The sequence below is a fragment of the Heliangelus exortis genome, chromosome 2 (assembly GCF_036169615.1).
Source record: "Heliangelus exortis chromosome 2, bHelExo1.hap1, whole genome shotgun sequence".
In the NCBI taxonomy this organism is placed as follows: Eukaryota; Metazoa; Chordata; class Aves; order Apodiformes; family Trochilidae; genus Heliangelus; species Heliangelus exortis.
The window spans coordinates 130,833,377-130,851,073 of record NC_092423.1 but is presented as its reverse complement, the minus strand read 5'-3'; the positions used below and the strand labels follow the sequence as shown (position 1 = coordinate 130,851,073).

The 17,697-nt window shown below is 36.2% G+C and overlaps 1 protein-coding gene across 17 annotated transcripts in view; it reads left to right on the top strand.

The window, feature by feature from the left end:
* The window catches only part of UBR5 (ubiquitin protein ligase E3 component n-recognin 5), a 79,127-nt gene extending 66,956 nt beyond the window's left edge, over positions 1–12,171 (top strand). For 9 of the 17 annotated variants that reach the window (XM_071738114.1, XM_071738116.1, XM_071738115.1 and 6 more), the window contains 17 exons: positions 553–725; positions 804–938; positions 1,486–1,706; positions 2,307–2,427; positions 2,543–2,641; positions 2,913–3,156; positions 3,729–3,840; positions 4,352–4,496; positions 4,777–4,907; positions 5,165–5,225; positions 5,548–5,723; positions 6,118–6,202; positions 7,752–7,907; positions 8,148–8,261; positions 9,586–9,730; positions 10,326–10,411; positions 11,547–12,171. In XM_071738114.1, coding sequence (XP_071594215.1) covers positions 553–725; positions 804–938; positions 1,486–1,706; positions 2,307–2,427; positions 2,543–2,641; positions 2,913–3,156; positions 3,729–3,840; positions 4,352–4,496; positions 4,777–4,907; positions 5,165–5,225; positions 5,548–5,723; positions 6,118–6,202; positions 7,752–7,907; positions 8,148–8,261; positions 9,586–9,730; positions 10,326–10,411; positions 11,547–11,759 — 2,417 coding nt within the window. In that variant the 3' untranslated portion in view covers positions 11,760–12,171. The remainder of the gene's footprint in view (positions 1–552; positions 726–803; positions 939–1,485; positions 1,707–2,306; positions 2,428–2,542; positions 2,642–2,912; positions 3,157–3,728; positions 3,841–4,351; positions 4,497–4,776; positions 4,908–5,164; positions 5,226–5,547; positions 5,724–6,117; positions 6,203–7,751; positions 7,908–8,147; positions 8,262–9,585; positions 9,731–10,325; positions 10,412–11,546) is intronic. The other 8 variants (XM_071738109.1, XM_071738113.1, XM_071738110.1 and 5 more) reach the window with 3 other exon arrangements.
* Positions 12,172–17,697: the final 5,526 nt, after the last annotated feature.

The following is a 17,697-nucleotide window of genomic DNA, read 5'->3' as shown; positions in this document are numbered from 1 at the left end:
CTTAGTGTGTTTTTCCCCTTTAGCTAGCTGAGACAGACTTTGAATAAATTTTGCTTCTTGTGTACGTTACATTAAAGTTGGGATTTAGTAAGATTTTCTTACTATTGTTACTTTACCCATTTTATTCTTACCTTGCTTGTTCTCATTTCGGGGACATCTTTTTGTCTCCTTTCTTTCTAAACTGCAGAGTTTGTGCCCTTACTTATCATTCCACACAATGACAGAATATAATATTTGAATCAGAGGTAAACTGATTTTAATATTTTTTTTATCTGATGAAACTGCTGTTAAAAATGGTAGATGTATGCTTTATACTAAATACATATAGTGTAGGAATGCATGTTCTGTAAAGCTAGTTACAGTAAAAAGAACAAAAGTGATGACTAAGCAACTTCATAGAGATTTGTGGAAGCATTCTTCCTTGAAGTCTTAAATTTGCAGAGATGCTCCTCCAGTCAGATAGCTAGGAGGAAATGGTATGAATTGTTGTTATTTTAAAGCCTTTGCTTTAATAACTGTGGCAATTTAATTGAGACCACCTCTGATATTTAGGTGCTACACTCAATGACAAAGATGATGACTCCCTCCCAGCAGAGACTGGCCAAAACCATCCATTTTTCAGACGATCAGACTCAATGACGTTCCTCGGCTGCATTCCACCCAATCCTTTTGAGGTTCCTCTGGCAGAGGCCATCCCCCTGGCAGACCAGCCCCATCTATTACAGGTGACATCAGAGATGATGTTTCGGAAGAAAAGTGCAGTTTGCTTTTGCCTTTCTAACTGAAATATATTATTTACCCAGAATGTTTTTGTTATTTTTCAGCCAAATGCTCGCAAAGAAGATCTGTTTGGCCGACCAAGTCAAGGCCTATATTCATCCTCTGCCAACAGTGGGAAATGCTTGATGGAAGTTACAGTGGATAGAAACTGCCTTGAGGTAGTTTTAAAGGTTTTATTATTTTAAACAATAGGGTAACTTAAGCTAATACTTTCATTCCTTAAGATACACTGTAATGTTTCTTGAGAGCTTTAAGTAGTTTTCAGAATAATTTAAAAGCCCGGTAAGAATGAAAACTTGAACTTTTAATGAAAAATATGCTTAGTTTTATTTGCAGTATAGGAACTTTTATGGTTACTGCTTTATAGCAGATTTCAGGCAGTATTTTTAAAGGCTGCAGTATAATCCTGGGTTAATTTTGAAATGCCAGTTATTTAATTATTTGTGATAAAAAGAATTAAATCTCACTCTAGCCCGGTAATTTTACTTGCCTACAGACTAATCATTAAATGGCAAGTGTGTAAGTTTTAAACACAAAGTGGGAAAATGGTTTTTCCTATTTGTAGAAATGATTGAGGTTATTATGTTTAGCACAGGTCAATTGCAGTGCTCATTTTTGTATGGTTTAAAAATTTTATATATTTTTTCTGAAAAAGCCTTTTAAACTGATTTTAAAGTGCAATTTAATTTTATTTCTCCTTTTTAGGTGCTTCCAACAAAAATGTCTTATGCAGCCAACTTAAAAAATGTTATGAGCATGCAAAATCGGCAAAAGAAGGAAGGGGAGGAGCAAAATGTGCCTACAGAAGAATCTGAGAGTTCAAAGCCAGGGCCTTCAGCTCATGATCTTGCAGCACAGCTGAAAAGCAGCTTGTTGGCAGAGATAGGATTGACAGAAAGTGAAGGGCCACCTCTCACATCTTTCAGGTAGTTTGAGTTAAGAATTTCTCTATATAATATTTCTGAACTAATAGAGGGACTTTTGGGTCTCAGAAAAATCTTTTAAAATTCAGTTTACTTTAGTCTGAATTTGTAGTTTGTGTTTAGTAGCTAAAAGAACAGCTCAATGGTCTTCAAAGAAGTCTGCACAAACTGCAGTGAAAGTCTTTTTACTACCTGACCTCCAGCTGCAGATCTACTGTGACATCCTGGGTAGCTAAATTTAAAAAGTGGAATTAACAATTTGCAATCTGTCTGAGGATGCTCACTGCTCTTCATGTAGTTTGGGATTGAACTGCCCTCACTTTGCATGACAAGTTTTTTAAAAAAATTTAAGGTCTTGATTGAAGGGAGACCAAGAATAGTGAATTCCATTAACAGTGAAGTTACATGCTTGGAATGTAATTTCTCTTTGGAAGCAAGGCCTCTGTTGCAGCTGAAACTACTCAGCTTCACGTGCTTTGTCTTCAGACTTAGTGTATTAACTTATCCTTTATCAAAAATAATCTCATTTGAAGGTAGAAGTACACAAAACGGGTCTGAAATTTAACTTGGTTTTGTCTGTCATTTTTTCTCATTTTCTGCCAGGCCACAATGTAGCTTCATGGGCATGGTTATATCTCACGACATGTTGCTGGGACGTTGGCGCCTTTCCTTAGAGCTGTTTGGTAGAGTATTCATGGAAGATGTTGGAGCAGAGCCTGGATCGGTATGTATTTCCTGGTGTAAGGACAAGTCCTCTTACAGTTAAATTGTGAACCTCCTTCATTATTCTAATTTTGGATTTTTTTAAAAATTTTTTGCCTTTTTTATTTTCTTTTAAGATCCTGACTGAATTAGGTGGTTTTGAAGTAAAAGAATCAAAATTCCGCAGGGAGATGGAAAAACTTAGAAACCAGCAATCCAGGGATTTAATATTGGAGGTAAAAAAATCTTTTTTTATCATTTCCTGTATTCATTTTTCATTAAAAGTTGAATTACACATTACAGCAACTTGATAGGAGAAGCTGTATTTCAGGGTCTGCATGCAGATGCCTTAAACTTTACTGTGTGACCTGTGCTGCTATTACTCTGTAGTTTTTCACATTCATAATAATTGGTATTTTCTGAGTGTGGGCAAATGTCTCTAGAAATTTCCCATGAAGCTGTAATTTTCTCAGTGTAATGACTGAGAACTCTCTGTGTTTTTACTAGGTTGATCGAGACAGAGATCTTCTAATTCAGCAGACTATGAGGCAGCTCAACAATCATTTTGGTCGCAGGTGTGCTACCACCCCCATGGCTGTACACAGAGTAAAAGTTACTTTCAAGGATGAGCCAGGAGAAGGCAGCGGTGTGGCACGAAGCTTTTATACTGCCATTGCACAGGCTTTTCTGTCAAATGAGAAACTGCCAAATCTAGATTGTATTCAGAATGCCAACAAGGGTACCCATACAAGTAAGTGATGCACAGGAGTTAATCTGCAGATAACATAAAAGCCTTGGATGCTTTTTCATGTTGAAATACTTGGAACTCTTTCAGAGATTTCACATGTTAGCTCAGAATGGGAATGATGAAAATTGTGCATGTTACTTCTCTGAGGCAAGGAAATGGCTTTTTTTCTGGTTTCAGAAACAGGAAGCTCATGTTTTTCTTGAGCCAAGAGTTGTCTTTAAATGTTCTCAGCTTTTTTTGAGCGTCTTTCTTTCCAGTAGGTAAAAATTGTGAATTAGCAATTAAGAGCTTATACACTTAAGTATGTCTGCTCCATCTGTTTTTTCACAAATAATTCTTTTTATGTAAATAAAAATAACTCTTATATGTAAGCTCTATTTTGGCATTTGTAAGTTGGAACAAACACTTTTGAGTTCTTAAATCTGGCTGAATTCAGACCACTACAAGTGAAGTGGTTTTATCTCATTGATATCTTTCAAACTATCTTCCAAACTGTGTCACCCTTACACTGAAATTTAGGTAGGAAAGAGAAATGTAAAGAAGATAAAGCTTCCAAGGTTTTTTCCTCCCTTCAGGTTTGATGCAGAGATTGAGAAATAGAGGGGAGAGAGATCGGGAAAGGGAGCGAGAGAGAGAAATGCGGAGAAGTAGTGGCTTACGAGCTGGTTCTCGGCGAGACAGGGATAGGTAAGTGACATACTTTTCATGTGTTGGAAATACTTTGGTAAATAGAATAATTGCCCTGGTTATCTCCAGGCAAAATACTTACACTATCTCAAAGCTGTCTCTTTCACTTTCAGGATCAATTAACAGGGTAATTTCTTGAAATTCCATAAATACTTTAATTGTTTAAGGAATAACTATGCTTACTTCAGCACTGACAAATTATGTCTCTAATCATATGCCATAAATCTCTCCTGTTAAAACAGTTACAAAAACTTGTAAAATAAAAATTATAAAGTGTTTGAAAAATGCATTGCTGTTCATGGCATCTCTGAATGTTGTATCCAAAATACCAGAAGTCTTAAAACCTCTGGTTCACTTTGATTCTCTCTGGATCATTCTGGATCAGTGTATGTGACACTACTATTCCAGCATAACAACTTAGGCTGCTTTGAGTCTGTGTGCAAATGATAGCACATGGGATTTTTGTGTTATTTTCTCTGAAATGAGTACAAACTACTCTGATTTTCTTAAGGGACTTTAGAAGACAACTTTCCATTGACACACGGCCTTTTAGACCAGCATCAGAAGGAAATCCCAGTGATGACCCTGACCCTCTTCCAGCACACAGACAAGCCCTTGGAGAAAGGCTCTACCCTCGAGTGCAAGCAATGCAACCAGTAAGACTTAACTTATATAATGCACTTAATGACACATTTTGCTGTATTTTAATTCATAGTATAATTTCCTTGTCCATTATTGTTTTACATAACTGAAATATTTGAACATGTAGGGCTGTTTTTGTATTCGTTGTTGGTGATTTTTTTTCTGTAATTTGGCATTTAGCTTAAGGGGTATCTTGAAGTTCATTCTATATTTATAACAGTAGAGCCTTCATAAAACCATGTTGAAAATGAGAGAACTGGAGAATAATTAAGACATTTCATTCCTTATCCACAGGCATTTGCAAGCAAAATCACAGGAATGTTGTTGGAATTGTCACCTGCTCAGCTGCTGCTGTTACTAGCTAGTGAAGATTCTCTTAGAGCAAGAGTTGATGAAGCAATGGAACTCATTATTGCACATGGCAGGTAAAGCATTGAGAATTTAGATAAGAAATTAAAACTGATTTTGTGGTCAAAATACTAACACTGTGCTGCATCTAACTCTGATACATACAACTTTGTCCTTCCTTTTGTTATAGATAGTTTTCTTTGGACTGTGACTTGTTGACTTTGGTTTAATCTAATGTCTGGTTTCAGAATATGGCAACTCATTATTGTGAAATTAAATGTACCTCTTTTTTTCTTCTTGTTTTTTTCTTCTTTTTTTTTTTAACCCCATCAAGGGAGAATGGTGCTGACAGTATATTGGATCTTGGATTGCTGGACTCTTCAGATAAAGTGCAGGTAATGAACTGTTCCCCAAACAAAATTTACTTAAGATCCAGTTGTATCAATTTTAAAAGGTCAGGTAACCACAGCCTTCCTTTATCATGCAAGACAAAGTTCTGTTTAATTGTCTTGTAGAGTTATCTTTCTGTCTGCCTGTCCTTTTTTTTAGAAAAGGATCAAGCAGTAAGTACTTAAAAATAATAAAAGTTATCATAAGGAAGTATCATGGACCTTCTCAACCAATGAAACTGGAATCTTTGGGTCTTGTAGCAAAGGGCTTCTTGATGTATGTCAGTAACTAGAAGTTTGTTAATTGCTATTCTGACTTTCAAACCAGGAAAACAGAAAGCGACATGGTTCCAGCCGCAGTGTAGTAGATATGGAATTAGATGATACAGATGATGGGGATGATAATGCACCACTTTTCTACCAACCTGGAAAACGAGGTTTTTATACACCAAGACCTGGTAAAAACACAGAAGCAAGGCTGAATTGTTTCAGAAACATTGGCAGGTATGCTACTATTCACTTTTCTAATCTGAAAAAATGTAAAAGATAAACATACAAAGTCCCGGGAAGAGTACCAATGCTCCAACCTGCAAAAATTGTATTACATTTATGCTCTGTATTTCTCACCTGGAGCTAAAGAGTGAGGATTAGCAAATGTCAACTTAAGGTTACTTTTCCCATTATTTGTTTGTTTGTTTTACAGTCTAGAAGTTTTATACTGCAAGAAATCTTCTTTTTAAATTATACATGCCCTTGCTTTCCTTCTGGGGATTGATAGGGCTGGAAGGCTGTTTGCAGCTTGATTCTTAGAATGTTTTGACTGTTTTAATAGTTCACTGAAAGATTTCCAATGTAATTTTATATTGTACCAGAATAAAACCCAAACATTTATTTTCAGAATCCTAGGATTGTGCTTGTTGCAGAATGAACTGTGTCCCATTACATTAAATAGACACGTAATCAAAGTTCTTCTTGGCAGAAAGGTAAGTTGAACATAGAAATTTGAATTTCCTTTAATTACACAAAACCTCATCTTTAAAAACTGCTTTTTTTCCCCTCTGGTGCATGTATTGACTAGCAGAGTGATACTGGAACTGTAAGGATGCCTTTAAATTTAATTGATTTTTTTTCATTTCCTAGACTTTTAAACTGAGTAGATGTACTAGAATTCAGGTATTGGACTAAGAAGGAATGATTTTGTAATAGGTTAGCTTTTGATTTTCTTCAGCAACAGCTTACTGTCTCCCCTTATTCTCTTTGTGAGACTGAAGACTTGACGAGATAGTGTTGGATAGTACTAGTCAGTAGCATCTCAGCTTAACAATATTTGAGAGAATTCATTGAATTGAATTGTATTTAAAATTTTGTCTCAGGTGTAGGTATAATTTCATTCAGAGTAAAGCCTGATGCAGTGATTGCCTAAGCTTTTGGCAAAAATGCTTCCTCACCCCCAAAAAACACCAACTATATACTGCACATTTTGTGCATTAGTTAATAGCATAATTACAAGTTCTGTCTCAACTTAGGTTTAAGTTTGTTATTACTGATCTTTCCTTAGAAACAATGGTGATCACATTAGTTACAGAATCACAGAATCGTTCTGGTTGGAAAAGACCTTTGGGATAATCATGTCCAACCATTAACTTAACTGTCATGTCCAGTGCTGAATCATGTCCCTAAGCACCACATCTATGCATATTTTAAACACCTCCAGGGATGGTAATTCAACTACTTCCCTCAGCAACCTGTTCCAGTTTGAAAAACACTTATGATCTTTAATGAAAAAGGATTAATGACAGAATGATATGCCTCCAAATATCCCCTGATATCTTCCAGGAGAGATTCCCTTCTAATTGTTTTCTTGTGGGTTTTTCCCTTTTTGAATATGTATCCCTTACAGTTAAATGTTCTGTATATTAAAGGACATTTTAGTGTAGGTTTAGGTTAGTTTAATTAGTAGATGACGCTCTCCAGGCTGGTAAGGAACGAAGAAGCAAGGAGCTATAAAAAACAGCAAAAAGTAGACATTGGTATTTGAGTTGCTGGAAACTGGTATTCAGGTAGTGGGTATTCAGTCATTTAAATACATATATATAACAGCAACATGTATGTGTTTAAGTGGAGGGGAACTTTGAGCACATTTTGGAGCACTGATGCAAATTGTTTCCAACCTAAGTCAACCTTCATCAGATCTGTTCATCTAGGTGATACGTAGAAAAATTTGTTTAAAAAGACCCCATGAATTTTTATGGCCTTTATGCCCTTAACAGCAGGAAAGACTTTTACACAGCTGTCTTCACACTCCACTAATGCCTTTCAGTTGAGTATTCTAATCTACCTTCAAGTGCAGACTTAAAGTAGGAGTTTGATTGCCATTATTGCCAAGTGCTTGCTTGCTTTGTTACGTGGGTCATGCACTGATGTATGCTTGTGCGTAGATTAGGCACAGATCACATGATTTTGAATATATTCCTAAACAATTGGTATGTTTCAAATATCTCTTTTTTTTTTTTACTTTTTTTCTTTTTATAGGTGAACTGGCATGACTTTGCTTTTTTTGATCCTGTTATGTATGAAAGCCTTCGGCAACTTATCCTCGCCTCCCAGAGCACAGACGCTGATGCAGTGTTTGCAGCAATGGACTTAGCCTTTGCAATAGACCTCTGTAAGGAGGAGGGTGGAGGGCAGGTAAGCACAGCTAAACCTGTGTTTATAGGCTCAGAATTTGACAACTTATGCGTGTAGAGCCTACAATAGAGCCTGGTTAGCATAGTCATTCATAGGGAACATCTAAAGCCAATCTGTTGTAATAAATTTTGCTTGGTTTTAGAGGGATATTAAGGCAAACTGTTCAGCGTGCTATGGCTGTAGTAATAACCTAATTTCATTTTTTTTATTTAATGAATGATCTTTGTTAACTTGCCACAGGTTGAACTTATTTCCAACGGTGTAAATATACCAGTGACTCCTCAGAATGTATACGAGTATGTTCGGAAATATGCAGAACACCGAATGTTGGTAGTAGCAGAACAGCCTCTACATGTAAGTCTTTGCTGGAGTGTTTAAAGAAAAAAAGTAATTCCACATTGCTATTATTATTAGCAATATTGTTGCTAATAATTATTAGCTAAGTATTGCTAATAAGGTTTCTTTTGAAGTCTTGGCAGCTTGATTAAAAATATTTAATTTCCTAAGTTTTATGTAATCATATAGCTGTTTATGCAGTACAGAAGAGGCTGAGTACTTTCAGGAATTTCTCTTTTTATGGAATGAAACAAAATCTTCTAAACTTAAATCTTATTGGTTAAACATGTATGTTGACTTCTTGAGCGCAAATGTGTCCTCTTGGAATTTGTGCGTTGTATTTAGGAGCTACTTTGTTATAATAATCTGCCACCATTTGCTTAGCCTAATAAACAAAGATTAAAATAAAATTTCAAAATCTATATTGATCACTTTGAACTTCTGACTTGATGGTGATGTTTTAGAAGAGAAAATCAGTTACAAAACATACAAGTTTGTTCCTATCTCACTTGCCCATCAAGAAACTTCATAATTGATTATAAAACTATATCTAAATAATTAGATTTTTGAAGCCCTTTAAAAATAAATTTATGGAATAATACACTTCTGTAGACAGTTAATGACAGTCCAGTACTTAAAACCACCTTCTGTGATATGATACTATATCTAAACTTGGTCTTTTCTGCTGAGTGTGGTTTCCTGTGCTGCACTTCTGAGATAATGCTTGCAGACTGCTAGGTTAGCTCTGTGCAGTTTAGGTCAAAAATTCTCACAGAAAGCATATGTTTCTGGAATTATATTACTTGGTCCTCATGTTGGCTTATATTAATAGTTGGACTCTTGTTAATTCTGAGAGTTGATAACTGTACCATTTGTTTTAATTTTGGATTTACTGAAACAAATTTATGCCTATCCTTTTTTTAAAATGGATTTTCCAATCTTCTTCAGGATATTGATTATAGAAAATGTATGTATAACATTTTTTAAATTGTGTCTAAGGAAGCTAAGTAACATGCAAGATGCATTTTTCTTATTACTCATCAAATTCATCATAGCTTAGCAAGATAACCTGAACAATGAGTGCTTTGCTTCTGCCTCTGTAAAACATTGAAACCATTGCTTCTTTCACTTGCAGCAATAAGTAGGGTTTAGCAGATTGGCACAGGTTTTTGTCTCAGAAAACTAGCATCTTGGATGTTAAAGCTTTGAAAGAAAATAACAGCTTGGGGAATAATGAGCTTTGTGTTAATGGGGGATTTAACCTGTAACTTTTCAGTGAGGTGTTTAAAGTCAATCTGAAAGTGATATGGTTATAACATGAATCTTGTGGTTTTCACTTAAGGCAATGAGGAAAGGGCTCCTGGATGTACTTCCAAAGAATTCATTAGAAGATTTGACAGCAGAAGATTTTAGACTTTTGGTAAATGGCTGTGGTGAAGTAAATGTGCAAATGTTAATCAGCTTTACCTCTTTCAATGATGAGTCAGGTATGAAATAACTTGCTTATTCAGAAACAGAATTGTAGGAATAACTTAGCACTGTTTATTCTGTTTGGAGTAAAGTTACCACCATTAAACTTAAACTACCTCTTCAGATTTTACATTGGTTAAGAAATTGCTGGATATCTTAATTAAATTATTATTAGAGTTTTTATATACCTTTGCAAATATTTGCCTTCATTTGGCAGAAGTGGAAAAAGCACATTGTTCCAACTCTGATGTCACTTGATATTAAATACAAGGATTGTGTTATTGGTAGCGTATATTTCTGAAGATTTGGATCTAGTTTTAGAAGTATAAATGTGATTGATCCAGTGTAAGATTTCTTACATAATTTTAAAACTGTAGCTGTTGTTAGATGTTTTTGGAGGAAGGAGATGGGGCTTGTAGAGAGGTATGTCAGAGTTAGCCTTTATATTCAGGAGTGTGTGTATTAGTTACAAAATTAGTGGTGTCTCCAATATCAGGACTTTATTAATGACACTGTAGCTGAAGGTCCAACTTGCAATATATGTAGAAAAGATCTCTTAATGTTTATTGGACAGTGTACCAGCTGAATTACATACATTTTTATTTCACACAGGAGAAAATGCTGAGAAGCTTTTGCAGTTCAAGCGTTGGTTTTGGTCCATAGTTGAGAAGATGAGTATGACAGAACGACAAGATCTAGTAAGTTGTCCACTGGCAGTATAAACATGCAGAAGAACTTGAATAACTTTGGCACCATTACTATTTTAACTGTGTTTACCTGCAGAGACTTTCTGTGTGAGGAGTTAGACTATCAGAGCAGGGTAGTAAGATTTGGTTAAACATTCAGTTCTGGAAACAAGGTGTGAATTCTAGACCTTCTTGCAACTGAAAGTAAGCATTGTGTGTCCTTAGCTCTGTTCATGAGTCTCTTGTGGAAGCACAGTTGTTGTTCATCTGAGTAACTGTGGTTAATCAACTGTGTTGTGGGCTAGTAAGGTTTTGAGGTTGAATTCCCTTTCTGGATCATCTACTGTCCTGACTTCTGTGTATCCTGAGAACAACACCTGTGTCCTCTCTGTAAGATGTCTGTAATAATACTGTCCCCTTCTCGGAGCCTTTTAGGGATCACTGATGAAAAAGACAAGGTACTCTTCTGAGGGTTCATTTTGCAAAATTTGCCAGTATATTGTATTAATTATACACCTCTTAAAAGTATTTGCTTTTAGCTTCCTAATATGTAAGATACTGTCTTTCCTTTAGAGTTTACTAAAAGCAAACAAGGACTAATTTTGAAAGGACTAAAGCAAAAGGACTGATTTTGAAAAGTGGAAAATCTAGAGCACATTTTTAAAGGAATATCTATGGTTTTCCTTTTGTAGTGAAAGACAGTATTTCACACATGAGACAATAAACATATGTTGTCTGTTGCTGCCTTTTGTCTGTACAAGTACTATATTCTGGAATTACTAACTGGTTTGTGAGAAATTTCTGTTGAATTTTTGTGTTGATGGCAATCACTATTCTCCCAGATGGATTTGGGGACATTTCATTGAGGATTTTTTAATACAGGATCATTTTGAGTGCTGCTTTTATCAGTTTTAACAGAAGTATATAATATAATGAGCAGTAGAGAAAAGGAAATAAAAGAAGCTACTACAAAAGGATGCAGCATGACCACTGAGTTTAGTTGGTGGATTGAACAGAACACAGTCTGATCAAACTTGCTCTGACTGTACAGTTCTTCTTCAAGCTATCCCTATACAATGTGTAGTAGGTGGTCTGAACTTTAGCCTAGTACAGCAAAATTTTAAATGCTGTCTTCTTCTTTTTTCAGGTTTACTTTTGGACATCAAGTCCATCATTGCCTGCCAGTGAGGAGGGATTCCAGCCTATGCCATCAATCACAATAAGACCACCAGATGACCAACATCTTCCTACAGCAAACACTTGCATTTCTCGCCTTTATGTCCCACTCTATTCCTCTAAGCAGATTTTGAAACAGAAATTGTTACTCGCCATTAAGACCAAGAATTTTGGTTTTGTGTAGAGTATAAAAAGTGTGTATTGCTGTGTAATATTACTAGCTAAGTTTTGTAGATTTTTCCATTTGTCTATAAAAGTTTATGAAAGTTGATGCTGTCATACCCCTGGTGGTACCTTAAAGATTTAAATGCAAACATTCCTGTACTAAATTTGTAATGTAAAGGCCTAAGGAGAACTGGCTATATCTGAGTGCAACAGTTTGCCAGTCAATAACTCCTTTGCCTAACCCCAGCCAAAGATGACAGCAGAACAATATAATTTACACTGTGATTTATCTTTTTGCTGAGGGAAAATATGTAAAATGTTCTGAAAATTCACTGCTGCCTTTGTGGAAAGTGTTTCAGCAAAGGTTCTTGTATAGAGGGAGTAGGGAATTTCAAAATAAAAAATTAAGTATGTTCTGTGTTTTATTTTAACTTTTTTTATGGTGTTTAATTTGTGGTTGGCTGCAGTTGTGTATCATGTATATTGAACTTGTAAAAAGTTCCTGACAGCTCAGATCCCAGAGTTGGGATCGCTCATTTATGAAACCACTTTCATTGCAATTTTTGTTCTGATTGCATTGAACACTGGTGCATCAGATACCATCACTACTATTTGCATGTAATCTGTACCTTTAGTGGTTTGTTTTATTTGTTTTGGGTTTTGTTCTTTTGGTTTTTTTTTTGTTTTTTTTTTTTTGTACATATGATGAGGCCAATGCACAGTATTTCATAGTTCACAATCAACATTTTTGTATCCCTGTTTCAGTGAACAGACAGTCAGGAGATTGTTCCACTACCCGTTCTAACCCAACACTTGTACTACGTTATCTAACTATGTAAACTCAGCCTGGGCACTTTCTGGTAACTGTAAAATGTTTATAAGATCATGATTATTGAAGATACATTTTGGAAAACTTTAATGTTCGTGAGCAGCTTAACTTCTTTTGTATCTAGCCTTTTTTTAAGTATCTTGTTACAGTTTTTTAATAAAGAAATTACAGACAAAATACCAAGTCATACTGAAGAAACAATAGTTTTTATTTATTTAGCCATTTATACTTTAGCTGACAGCATACACTAAACACAGTTGTTCATTAAAAATCTGAATTTTTTAACTGAAAAATTGACCTGCAGAAGACATTCAGCCCACATTTTACAGTTAGCAGAGAATCCTGCATGAAACAGGCCAGGCAACCCCTTCTTTTCGCAGAATTGGTGTGAAGGGAAAGTGGCTTGTTCTGAAAAATATCAAGGTAATTAGGCTAGAATAAAATTTTCAGACTGCATTGTAGTGGGTTCTATGCTATGTTCACTTTCGAAGCAGGTGGTAGTTCTGGGGGGAGGGCAGTCTTTGACCATAACTTAGGATGTGTTTTCCCTAGTGCTTGAGAGGTTTTTGAGAGTTAGGAAGTGATTAATAAAGGAAAAAGCTGCTTTTTCTATGTCAAAACAAAGTTCTGAAAGCTTAGCAGAATAAAGTATTAAAGGTTAAGGGCTTTTGTGGTTATGATGTCCTCCCTCTTTCTTGCTTCTCCAACCCCATGAGTCCATGTTAGTGATTTTTGTTTCCTTCCTTTTGTTGGGAAGAGCTAAACTATTGTTCCATCAAAATTTGAGTGGAATTCATCTTAGCTAGAGCTCCACTGGGTTTTTCTTTGTGTCATTTTGTTGAGGATGACCAGAAGTTACAGCTGTGGTTCTCAAAAAAAAGCCTATTTTCATCATTTACATAGTTGCTTGAGGTACTGGAGGACAGTTGAGATCAGAATTTGTGGTCACCAGTTGCCATATTAATGCTGAAAATTGTTTTCTAAATAAGGCTGCTTCAGGCTTGTGTAGTTAAACTGTGGATAAATCAAGTAAGCAGATGTGGAATCAGATGTGGAAATAGTTCTGCGTGTACTAATACTGCCCAAATCAATTGTCCTAGAAAAGGATGTTGTCATACAGACAATGTTTGAGGGCTGGAGTCTGTTCTGGATTTCCTGTTGTGACTTCCAGTGTATCTTAAGTTCAAAACTGTATCAGATTTTACTGTTCTAGTATCAATTAAAAATGCAAAGCAGTACAGCTACACAAGTTGAGATATAGGTGTATTAGTACAGAGAAAATGTATACTGGTATAGCTGTTCTCATATCCTAAGGGATAGTTACAAAGGTACAGAGCAACTTATACCTTATGCCTGGATTTCTAACTGGTGTAATTATTTTCATTACCAAAAATGCCTCTTAACTCAAATGTGTAAAGTTAGTAGAAAGCAACAAAAGAAACTGTTTAGAATAGGCATCAGATCTACAGTCTGTAAAATAAAGCTCCCTCCCTCACAAAGCTTTGTGAGACTTCATGTATTAAAAAGTATCCAAGGCCCTTGGATGCAGGGCCATATATAAATGTAAAGTACTGTGTGTATATATATATATATATGTATTGTGTGTATATGTATATAAGTGTATGTGTATGTATAACATATAAATATATGTTATATGTATATATATTTCTGTATATAGTTTAAACATTTTTTAAGTCCTGTAATGTATAGCTAGACAAAAATTATGCAGATATCTCAGTAGCTCACCATATATACACACACAAGGCATTCTGCTAAGTGGAGAGGGAATCTAGAATGATTTATGCTGTCGTCATTGACTTGAAATGTGTATGTAGCTTTATAAATAGCTTTTTTCCTCTGTATGGTATATTTAAACTATATCAAGATTTTAATAAGAAAAATGTTTATTAAAATCGTACACCTCATCTCCCTTTGACTTAAGCCCTTCTGTTAGTTCATTTTTAAGATGTAGTAGAGAATCTAGTTAAAGGAAAAATCTGTAATGTTTTAAGTTTTTAATAGTCTAAATCTTTAGCTGTTCATAAGTGCTGAAGTAGGAGATAAAGGTAGTTACTAATAAAATGTTATAACCAACTACTAGACTAGTTCCTATTCCAAATGTAGGGAGAACTAACACCTCAGTGCTAACTTCCATGGCTAATCCTTGGCATTGGTTTCTGTTCCTTAGCTAACTTACAGAATGTAAATTTCTTGGTCCAGCTTTGATAGTTTTTCTTAAGTTTAAAAGTTGTATGGACTCTTCATCAAATGGCCTTTCCCATCTGCTTAGTTTGGGAATGACTTTTTTTCCCTGTAAGTTAGTCATTGGGTCATTAGATAATAAGCAGAGAAAAAGCTGCAAACTGGCAAATGTGTGAACTGGAATCAATAACCTTGTACAGCAGCAGCAATGTAGGGAGACAGAGGAAAAGACATTTTCCTGATCTCTTAACCTATGTTTGTCTTTGTATAACTTGCACAATTGTGTGCAGACCTGCTGTTTTCAGTTTACTTCCACATGGGCATCCAAAGAGAAGCTTTTCCTCGGTGGCTGCCGTGCAAGTGGGAGAAGCACCCCAGACACCACCAGCTCCCTCCTTGGTGGTTCTTGCAGGGAGCCCTCATTCAGCACACTGAATGTCACTCTTACTACTACCTGAAAGATTGTGTAGTAGGTAGTAGTAACCCCCTCGAAGGAAGGTGTCAGCTCTTCTTTAACACCCTTTTTTGTAAGTGTCCTAACCTGTGGTTCATGTCTTTGTGTGTTAATCTGTCAATGTCATTCTGAGCTTTTTTTGTGTCTGTGCTCTTTGCTTTGTTGACACTTAAATTTGTCTGGCTTCCTCTCTTTAGGACAAACTACAGATACCTAGCTTAGTAGCTTGGGTTCCCTTTCTCTTTTAAAACTGTATGATTTGATCTTTTTTTCTGAACTCTTCAGTTTGCTTTTTCAAGAACAGGTCTGTCGAAATTGAATAGAAAATTCTGCAAGTTTGTATTAATTGGACTTCAGTGTTTGTTGTTTGCTTATCCCAGGATCTAAAGGTCCACACACAATTGAAACATGTAGATGAACTGGTCATGTGAAAGCTTCAGTGTCTGTCTTGAAGTGCTGGAAATTCCTGAATGGTCTGGGGGGAGGACATGACCAGGCTTCACAACTGGAATCTGGCCTCCATCCCAGTGTAGTTGCTTGGCAGGACTTCCTCACATCAGCAGGAGCTCTGATGGGTCCTTTCTTTGTTGGAAATTGCTTTTCTGGTTTTAATCTGCAGCTCTCTTTGCACTGAGCAAATTTGCTGAACTGAGAAGAAAGGAAGGCTTTAATTGTATTTTAAGGATTTTCTGTGGAGTAGTCTTTTAGAGGATAACTTTGTCTTGCTTGAAATGTAAGCCTGTAAATGAGTCTGTCTTCCCTTCTCTTGCCCATGGTTTTCTTTTCTTTTATAACCTTTTTATAAGGGTTTGTGATATCACCACAAGTTACTATTCGAGTAACATACCCTTTAGGTATAGCAAGCAACAATCAGTTGCTCCCAAGTGTTTCAGGATTTCTTTCCATAATGGTGAAATTTTCAGTATCCCTTGTCCAGTGACAACAGCAGCTAACACAAATGGGTTTGTTTGAACACTATAGTCAAGTAAACCTATTGGAAAATAGGTTGCTGCCACAACCTGTAGTAAGGTTTCTCTGCAATGAGAAAATAGTCGTTTTGGATATGCAGTTATAAGCTGAAAAGGCAGGTTTCACTTGAATTTCTAAGTTAAAATCTTCAATTTATCTGAAATGTCATTCTTCAAGTAAAATTTACAAAGCAGTTTAAAAGGCAGCTAAGTATTCCCAAAATAAGTGTTACCTTCTGAGGGGAGGGAGAAAAGAGGGATTATAGTCAAAGCTGTGATGACTGCATTTGGATGCCTTAGTAGATGAAAAGAATGGGACATATTGGGAACTTTCTTTGCCTTGCCACAGAAGAGTACATTGCCCAAAAAGTTACACTTGATGCTAGCATTGATTACATTTTCTCACTGCTTTTATTATTTTCAGAACTACTGAATACAGCATGAACTTGGATATTGTTCTCATGCATACACTGGTATCCTTCCAAAGAAGCATACTGACAGGCTTGGGGTTGGGGTTTTTTTTGGTTTATTTATTTGTTTGTTCTTTTTTTGTGAGTCAAAATTACTCTGCTTTGTGAATGCAAAGCTCTGCTGGCAAGGCCATCAGATCTGTGTCTGTCCAAGGGTGTACTAAAGGTGTGTGCTGCTGCTGCACCTGCATTAATTGCAATTAATAGGCCTCCCTTCAGGAATGCCCATTCGGGTGTGCTATCTGGCTGTGGTCTGCTCCTGTTCCAGCTGTGCAGTGTTCCACACCTCAAGGAAGTGCTGCCATGCTTTCAGGATGTGACAGTGAACGTGGTCCTGCAGATCACCATGCAGTTTGTTGTGAGCAAGTGCAGGGAAGGGCTGTGAGGACCAGAGCAGGACAGCTGCCACAGCACCAGGCAGGAGCCAAGGCATCAATACAGCTTCCACCACCCCTCAGGGAGCTCATGCTAAATAGGATGTAGTAACTATGTACAGCTGAGTAATCTGAACCTTGCAAAGTTGTTCATAATGCTGTATTTCATATGTATGTTTATTCTGCTTTAAAATTATTTTACAGTTCCTCGAGTGCATTTCTGTATTTCAGTGTCATGTACATGATGTAATTAATTTATACAAAACAGCTAACTAGGTTGGTGGATTTTTGTGAGGGTACAAGGCCAGACAACAGCTGTTTGGTTAATCCTTGTACATTTCCTGTGCACTACTTTTCCTTTGTATATTAATCTTTAGGCACCATGTAAGTAGGTGTTTGCTGTGCAAAGCACGGGCAGCTGTGACTTTAGGAAGTTATCCCTAAATGCTTGAACTCCTTTATATTGCTAACTATATTTATTTGTGGTAGTTTTTAAACCTTTTCAATCTTTTACAACTTTGATAATCCCTTATTTGGGGAATTTTGAAACAGCAGCCAGGATAGTCAGGTTAGGGGGTGAAGACAACTGGTAGGCAGGTCAGTGTTGTTTAATATCTTTAGTATGCTCAAGTTTTGCTGCTTGCTGTTCTTAGCCCATAA